This window comes from Manacus vitellinus, unplaced genomic scaffold, assembly GCF_001715985.3.
Source record: "Manacus vitellinus isolate BGI_N305 unplaced genomic scaffold, ASM171598v3 scaffold_13_pilon, whole genome shotgun sequence".
In the NCBI taxonomy this organism is placed as follows: domain Eukaryota; kingdom Metazoa; phylum Chordata; class Aves; order Passeriformes; family Pipridae; genus Manacus; species Manacus vitellinus.
This window is the reverse complement of record NW_021938999.1, coordinates 11,627,113-11,636,130: the sequence shown is the minus strand read 5'-3', so window position 1 is coordinate 11,636,130 and position 9,018 is coordinate 11,627,113. Positions and strand designations below refer to the sequence as shown.

Below are 9,018 nucleotides of genomic sequence, written 5' to 3'. Positions count from 1 at the left end.
TTCTGTTGATGCTTTCTTAGACATTTAGAAACAAAAAGTTAAAAAGATGAAGTTTTCATATCTTCCATCCCTCCTTTGTGCAGTCATAGGAAGCTGGAAGAGGCAGAACTTGCTTGCTGTGAGCTCTGGGTGGTGCAGGTTTTGGGACTGAAGAGAGTAGCTGGAGACCGTGTTTTATTTTTCTTGGCTGTCTGATGCTTCTTTGTTCCACTTTGGTTCAGTGAAAAAGTAGAAACTCAAAAGAATCTCTTTAAAATAAATGTGTTCATCTTTTAGAAGCATAATCGATGCTGTTGGCTTTGTTTTTAAAACTGGAAGCTAAGTCTCTCCTGTCTTGTTTCAGCTCTGGATGAAGGGGACATTGCCTTGCTGAAGACATATGTAAGTATCCTACACTTATGAGAGTGCTGAAGACAAAAAGGAGTTCCTATTGGGAATGGAGTGCAGGATTGGAGGAGTGTGTCATTAGGGAGTAGTTATTAAACCTGCTTAGGCTCCTAATGTTTTTCTCTCCTGCCAAAATCTTCTCTCCCTTTTCACCGTCCAATGAGAAGGCCCCAACCCACAACCCTAAAAGTAATCCAGTGGGTTTGTTTGCTTGGAAGTAATTAAGGGTTTCTTTATTTTTGTTTTGTGTCTCATGGCTGATCACCACAGGCATCTGACAGCCAGGGCTTTACCAGGGCTTTTTCACTCATCAGTTTTCTTGGTTTATAAAAACAATAACTTTCAGACCACTCCTGCCCTCAAATTGACTTTCTTTTAGCATCATGTTAAAAAGCTGTCAGAGAGGGATACATGGACCTTGTCCAAAGGAACGTAGCATTGGGATGCATTTTCCATGGACAATAAGGCTTAAAACGCCAGTCTCCCCTCTCTGCTGGTGTAGCAGTTTGAGCCACATTAGAAATCTAAAATCCAATTTTTAGGCTTCCCCCACCCCTTCTCAACAATTTATCCTAACACCGGAGAGAAACTTTCAGGCCAGAGGCTTCTGTAGGGGAAGGGGGAAGTATATACATTTATTTACACAAATAAATACTATACAAACTAAAGGCAAATATATATATATATATATTACATTACTATCAGTCAGTCCTTTCCAGCCCATCCTTTAACTTTAGTCCAGGAGCAGCCTTTAAGGCTGATATGTAACTCAGTCTTTTGCTGTGGGAGTGTTCTGGGCTCCTGAACACTCCCTCCTCACCAAGTTCCAGCAGTTGTTTGTTGTAGTCTCTCCTCCTCATGAAGTCCAAGAAGATAGCTTTGAGTCCTTGCTCTCCTGCTGCTGGTGATCTCTCCCTCTCAGTGTCCCACCTTGGTTCATAGGCTGCTGCAGTGTAGCTTATCAAGCATCCACATCCTGAAATCCTCATTCCTCCACATCAGTTCTCAGCTGCCCCTGGTCAGCTTTGGCAGGCAACTCTTGAGCTCTTGGCCCGTCTCCAATTTCACCTGGGGTTCTTCTCCCGAGCACCGAGCTGATTTATCAGCCCGTCCACTTGGCTCTGCTCAAGTGCTGAGCCTTAAAATCCACCTCCCACCAGCCTAAATGCAGTGGGGGGACAAAGCCCCCTAGCCTTGGCCACAGGCAGCTCGGTTCAGTTCTGCACTGTCCCAAGCGTCCCACAGCTGCAGGGGGGGAAAGAAGGCCTGGCCTCTTCCCCCTTACCTCAGGTGCTGTGAATCTCTTCCTTCACAGCACACACTCCAAATGCTGACTCTAACTCTAGCCAGAGGCTGAGCTGGGGGGTCGCAGGGCTCCCCTTTCCCCCCCAGAGGGGAAGAGAGGGAGCCCAGCCACCCCCTGGCCTTGTCCACCTACACGCAGCAGACACCAACAGCAAAACAGCCAAGACAGAACTGCCAACCGTTTCCGGTGCTGTGATATGTGATTTTGAGCAGAAGCGAACAACATGGACAGTGACTGGCTCTCCAGGGAACACTGCCCTGGCACCCAATCACCTCTGAGCCCCCCAGCCTCTCAGGGGGAGCCAATTTCAAACTATGACAGCTGGGAAGTCCAGTTGGTCTGTGAAAGAACTCTTGAAAGATGAAACTTGCAGCTCAGGGCATGTCTGGATTTGAGTGTTTGACAGAAGTGTGAATTTTGTTGACACTAAGAGGCCTCTACAAAGCTCTGAAGTACATCTTGTGCCCGCTGTGGCTTCTCTTCTCATTACCAGTGGTGTGCAAAGGGATCTTGTACAGCAAATCCAGATCTGGATATGCCTGTGTTAGGCAGATCCAGATCAAAAAAAGTATTTTATCACAAGCAAGAATTGTGATTTGCCCCATGATCTTTCTGCTGTCTTCTGCAGATGATAGAAAGGTTGAGTAAGGCACTCAGAGATGGTCTTCAGATAGTGTATTCAGAATTCTGTCTATATGTGATTTTTAATAGGACTTTTTTAAACTTCTGAAGAAATAGTTTAAAAAAATAAGGCTGAACAAGTTTAAAAGAAAAACAGGTCCTTGAAGTTGACAAACGTGGAAAATTTCCACTTGCACAATTAGGCAATTGTCTGTAGCTGCACTTCACTTTTGCAAACAAAAATATTGTTACTGGAACTTGATTCTGTCTTTTTTGGCTGTGCTCAATAGTTGGCTGTTGCACCAGGACAGTCTGTTGAACATCTTGATGCTCAGCTGCTCTTGTCGTGTTTTCCTAAACATGAGATAATTTGAGTTATGAAATCTACGTGATATTCCTTTTCCAGGGCCAGAGCACGTACTCAAGGCAGATCAAGCAAGTAGAAGATGATATTCAACAACTACTTAAGAAGATCAATGAGCTCACTGGTATGTGCCTTTCTTGAGATGGCTTTCAACAAAAGAGCCACAGATACCAAAGCAAGTGTTGTAAGAAGCTGATTTTAAACAACTTCTGCATTGGTTTATTGTTGTTATTTTTCTCAAGAGAATGCACGGGGTTTTTTTTGGTAACATGAGATTTTTGCTTAGTAGGTGATGGGTTTTCTGATTGGGCAGGGCTAATCAGTGCATCTGATTTTGTAATTTTGTATTAAACACATTTGTAATCAAAACTGTAATTTTTATGTATATAGCAGCGGCATGAAACAAATGCTCCTTTCTGACACTAGATAATGAAGTAGTGGTACCAGTCCTTGTGTAATGAAGAAATGTGTAGCAGAACAGTTAGAATTTCAAATCAGCTGGGTTAAAATCAGTAACAATGGCAATTAATTTGTTTCCTAATTTTTCTTTGTTCCACTGACATATGTTTGTGGCCCTGTTGATAATCCTGTAGTGGCCCTCAGTTTTGCCAGGAAGACCACAACTTCTCTTTTAGAATAACCTTGATTCTCTCAAATACATTGTGGAGATGGTACTTGTTATATCCATATTTTGGAAGATTTATGGAGGTTTTCATCTGTGGGAGTCCTTTGGCTTCTGTATCTCACACTGAAGCTTTCCCTCAGTGAAAGCACATGCAGAGTTTCACTCCTCCTCTGGAAGGTAGACATCCACTGTCTGTGATATCTGTGTCAGGCTGAAATATTCCCACATTGCAAGATTGTTTGAAAGAGTGGCCAGGCTGGGATCTGCACATTTAGCTGCAGTCACGTGACGTCTTTCTTTAGGAAACTTGTTTTTTAGGAAGTCCATCAAAGACACATGTGTGAGTGTGTTTTGGAGGCCTCTCAAGAAGCTTCCTGCAGGCTTATCTCTAAGGTTTTGGTGTGGGAAGGATTGCTCATGTCCCATTTAGCTGCTTCTTCCTCAGCTTGTCTGTCCTGCACACAGGAATCAAGGAATCCGACACTGGCCTGGCTCCTCCTGCTCTTTGGGATCTGGCTGCAGATAAACAAACTCTCCAAAGTGAGCAACCATTACAAGTTGCAAGGTGAGTGTGCTCTTCCTCTTTCAGTGGAGCTCCATAGTGTTAAAAATGTGATTTATAGCTTATGTGTAGACTTCTTTAAAAAATCAGGTTCACATGTTGTGCATATTGGAGGTGCTTTTTACCACTGAATCATAAGGGAACTGTGTTACTAACTTTATACCTGTACTTATTCCTGCAACTATTGTATGATGCCATAATAATGGAATTACAAGTGCAACAGCTATTTTGGTGTACTTGGGACATAGAGTCTCTTATCTTGATGCTTATGCAGGTAACAAGCCAAGTTGTGTGCCAGGAGGTGTAACTGTGTGTTCTGTATTAGGTGCACGAAGATAATCAATGCAGACTCCGAGGATCCCAAGTACATTATCAATGTCAAGCAGTTTGCCAAGTTTGTGGTGGATCTCAGTGACCAGGTGGCACCTACTGACATAGAAGAAGGCATGAGAGTTGGGTATGCAAAGTCTTTGTGTTCTTCCGAGTCTTCCTGGAGAGCAAAGCTTTCTCTGAGTTGTCTCATGTCTTAGTTTGACATGTCAACAGCCATCATTTTATTTCAAATTTTTGCTGCGGTTGAAATTACAGCACTAATGTCTTTCTCTTGGAAGCTGGTAGCTCACCTGCATGCTCTGATGGAATCTTTTGATTTTGATGTTATTCTGACAAAAACCACATGTTACGGACTAAAACCTTTCAGTCTGGGCCCCAATAGCCACAGTTCTCAGGGAGCCTGCCTAACCCAAAGTCTGTTTCTTCTTTGGCACTTGCACAGTTACAGGGCAGCCAGGAAATGTTCACCGAAGAGATGAAACTTTGAGAATCAATATTTTGCCAGTTTGCTCTGTGGGATATTTTGAAAATTAGTTTTCAAAATACTTCGGAATTAATAGTTTTGGAAACCTTAAAATTTTCTGCAGAAAGGATTCCAGTTTCTAGCTCATCTGACTATTAGCTTTCAGGGCTGGGCTGTCTTCATGCCAGAGAAAAGAACAGTTTAAGAATTCACCTTCTCATTTACAGAGTTGTTTCTACATTGCAGTTTAATTAACCGGTGTTAAAATAATGGTCTTTATGCTTTCTCACCAGGGTGGACAGAAACAAGTATCAAATCCATATCCCCTTGCCTCCAAAGATTGATCCCACAGTCACCATGATGCAAGTGAGAACTCCCTTTACTTACTTTGACATTGCTTTGTCTTGTAGCTGTGATTACTTTAGCTGGATTTTGTTCTGGGCTGTGAAAGCCTGGAGAGATTCACAGCACCAGGCTGGTAACTGCTCCCTCACCTCTTTGTTGTGCAGGTAGAAGAAAAGCCTGATGTCACTTACAGTGATGTTGGTGGTTGTAAAGAGCAGATTGAAAAGCTGAGAGAGGTGGTCGAAACCCCTCTGCTTCATGTGAGTAACCTCCATATTGAAACCTTTACTATTTTTGAAGTATTCTGGTCATCTGTCAGCATCTGGAAAAGCAAGAAAAGACAGTGTAGCTGAATGTAAACAGCGGAGTGAAAGGAAGTCTGGTTTTAACAAGTGAAATACAGCTTAGCCCACTTTATATTGCCCTTCACTGATGATTTTCTTAATTTGTATTTACGCTTTGCTGCACATAATCTTTAATTTGCACATAACCCTGCCTTCTGTCTCCCACCATTACAGCCTGAAAGATTTGTGAACCTTGGGATTGAGCCTCCCAAAGGAGTGCTGTTGTTTGGGCCACCTGGCACAGGCAAAACCCTCTGTGCCCGTGCTGTTGCCAACAGGACTGATGCCTGCTTCATCAGGGTGATTGGGTCTGAGCTGGTGCAGAAGTATGTGGGAGAGGTAAGAGCAAATACTTGAGGGAGTGTGGAGAGATTTGCACATTTCCCTTATGGGGACCAGACACTGCAGTGGCAATGAGGGATGGATGGACTTGGATGCTGCAGATACAGGTGGGGAAGGAGTTGTCAGACAAATTGCTGCAGGTCAGGCGATGGGGAAAGTACCTGAGGTTTGCTGTCACTGTTGAAAGGGGTTTTGCAGACTCTGGGATTAGGATTCTGTTCCCAACTCTGCCACTTATTTCTCACTTGGCCTTGAGGTAAATTATTTCATGTGTACTTCTAAGTTCAAGAGCAGTAATTTTTCTCTCCTTTATAAATTGCTTTAAGCATCCATTTTATGAATGTCCTATTATATATGTGAACAAATAAAAAGAGTTTTTTCATTGGAAACTTAGAAGTGTTTGGGAGCATGAAAAGTTCGATAGTTTTCCTTCAATGTGCCTCAAAACTCTTAACAAAATCTTAATTTTTGCTTTCAGGGAGCTCGTATGGTTCGTGAACTCTTTGAAATGGCCAGAACTAAAAAAGCTTGTCTTATATTCTTTGATGAGATTGATGCCATTGGAGGTATGTTATTAGTGGCTATAGTTCTAATCCCATATGAGAGCTTCCAGGTTTTCTTTTCATGTTGTAGTTCTTTATCTGGAGTGCTGCATTTCAAGAAATGTGCTTGTAAACACTCTGTTAGCAAAACTACTCCCAGCACACCCCATGTCTAGGAAGCTGTCAGGAAGTGGTTTATACAGCCCCAAGGAGAAGCCATTTTTGTACATTTGGAACACCCAGATTATTTGAACTTTAGTGAAGAATCTCTGTATTATGTTTGCAAACAAGTATTGTTAACTTAAACCCCCTTCAGCTTCTGGCCTACACACCAAATCTTTGTTACTGCCTGAACATTGAATTTTTTTCTCAAAGGAAGTGCTTAGGTCCTTTGAAGTAGAACAGTTTTTACACAGACAAGGGAGGATTTTGGTTGAGGGGAGGCAAAACAAACAAACTACACTTATAAATTCCAGCAGCTTGGCCAGTTCCACAGGGAGGTACAGGCCCTTTGGTATGAAGGATGAAGATCCAACAGTTAGTTTATCTGACAGATAGCAGCACTAACTCTTGGTTTGAAATGTGTTGTTTCCAAATAACCCCCTCACACCTTTTTAACTCATCACAAGTACTTGGGCACCATCTAAAATCATTTCCCTCGCTGTGGAATTCCTGTGTTCCCTCTCCAGGTGCTCGTTTCGACGACGGGGCCGGGGGTGACAATGAGGTGCAGCGCACGATGCTGGAGCTGATCAACCAGCTGGATGGGTTTGACCCACGGGGCAACATCAAGGTGCTGATGGCCACAAACAGACCCGACACTCTGGACCCGGCGCTGATGAGGCCTGGCAGGCTGGACAGGAAGATTGAGTTCAGCTTGCCTGACTTGGAGGTGAGAACACTCTTCCACAGCCAAGTGTGTTCTGATGCCAGAGTGTTTCTTCAGTTGGGGCTTTATTGTCTGGAAGTTCATGAGAGTTAACAAAAGCAGGACTCTTAACTGATGTGAAACTATTTGGAAATCTGGGGGATTAAAGGTGTGCCAAAGGTTTTCCCACACTGCACAGATCCCACCCCTGGCTGAGAAGCCATGGTGAACAGCTGTAATCACTGCTCAACAGATGTTCCTGACTCAACAGATAAAAAATCCTATAACTAGATCCATGATACAGTTCAGAAGTTGGAATGTGTTTTCTTTTGGCTCTTTTGAGAGAGATTACTTGACGTACTTCCATGACTAAAGCTATTTTTAAAGCTATTTTCCTAGATTTGTATCACGGAAACTTAAACATTCCAGTTCAGACATGGGAAACTATAGTTGGGCAGCAAATACAGGATGTATTTTCTATGTGCCCATGCTGTGGATGTGGACAGTTGCAGGCTGGAGTCATCATCTCTCTCATGCCATGAACACCTCTGTCCTCCACCCTTTTTTCCAGGGGCGAACTCACATCTTCAAGATCCACGCTCGTTCCATGAGTGTTGAGAGGGACATCAGGTTTGAGCTGTTGGCTCGGCTGTGTCCCAACAGCACAGGTGAGCTGAACGTGTTCAGTTATTTAAACAATTCTCTGTGTGCTCTGTCTCCACTGTCAGTGTTGAATTGTTTTATCCCTTTCTTCCCAAGGGGCCGAGATCCGCAGTGTCTGCACGGAGGCAGGAATGTTTGCCATCCGAGCACGCCGGAAGATTGCAACGGAGAAGGATTTCTTGGAAGCAGTGAACAAAGTCATTAAATCCTATGCGAAATTCAGTGCTACCCCCCGCTACATGACCTACAACTAATGCAGGGAATGTTTTTCATGTTCCTCTTAAAGCTTCTGCGGAACACAAATACAAGTGTAGTAATTAATGTTTTGTTCTTGGAAGCCAGAAATAAATAGAGTATTCCAAAGAGCAGGTGTGTGTTCATTGCAAGTGTGTTCTACACCAGTGGAGTATTGCTGCTGCAGGGAAAAAATCCCAAAGGGATTCTGGTAACACATCCTAAAGGAGTGAGATAATTTTAAATCAGATACCTAGGCAGTGTTAGACATCCCAAGTTTGGATTTCTGGTCACCATTTACAACCCAAAATTTGTAATCTGAGCCATAGAGGTGTGAAGGACCCTTAAGTTTCTGGGTGTACTGAGAAATGTTTGTGTGATGCTCAGCACTGAGGTGTAGGTGCGTCCTAAGAAAACTCGGGAGCTGCCACTGGAAGGCATGTGTGATGGTCTGAGTCATTGCCCAGCTTGGGGAGAACACAAAAGGACATTTTTTCTCTCCCTGAGTGAATGCTCTGGTACCATCACAGCTTGGTTGTTTTTCCTCCAGTGGTTTTCTTCACCCCTTCTGATGAGATTCTTTGTTTCTTACAAAACAGTAAGAGAGTCAAGGAGGAAGAGGTAAGTGTAATTTCTTAGTGCTAAGGGAAGAAAGATTGCTTTTCCCTGATCCTGCTCTAAAACACTTTGACATCAGTCCACTAGTGTGCACTTTGACGCGTTGTATGACTTGTCTGAGATGCCTCTGCACACAGAGGATGACCATGACAGACACCCAGTGCTCCATAGTTGGGCAGTGGCTGACAGTTGTTGGCAACAGGCCTAAAAGGTTGATTGTCACTCATCTGACATGTTCCTGTAGAGCTGGGTGTGCTTTCATCTTCCTATTTTCAAGTGTTGCATTGAAGTGGTTATCTGGAAGGGGGAAGAGCTTGAAGAAATAACTGAGGAGAAAAATGTTTTTGGGAACTGCTTTGTCTTGGAAGTGAGAGTTTTATTTGGTCTCATTTTGATAAAAC

General features: G+C 43.3%; 1 protein-coding gene across 1 annotated transcript; it reads left to right on the top strand.

Moving 5' to 3' along the window:
- Positions 1–309: 309 nt before the first annotated feature.
- On the top strand, positions 310–8,130 carry PSMC2 (proteasome 26S subunit, ATPase 2; the record flags this gene model as incomplete). Its single annotated transcript, XM_029958065.1, has 11 exons — positions 310–381; positions 2,721–2,802; positions 3,769–3,868; positions 4,191–4,322; positions 4,955–5,027; positions 5,171–5,266; positions 5,525–5,689; positions 6,171–6,258; positions 6,924–7,126; positions 7,674–7,770; positions 7,862–8,130. Coding segments are annotated over 11 exons (1,266 nt in total), but the record flags the coding sequence as incomplete, so codon positions are not given.
- Positions 8,131–9,018: the final 888 nt, after the last annotated feature.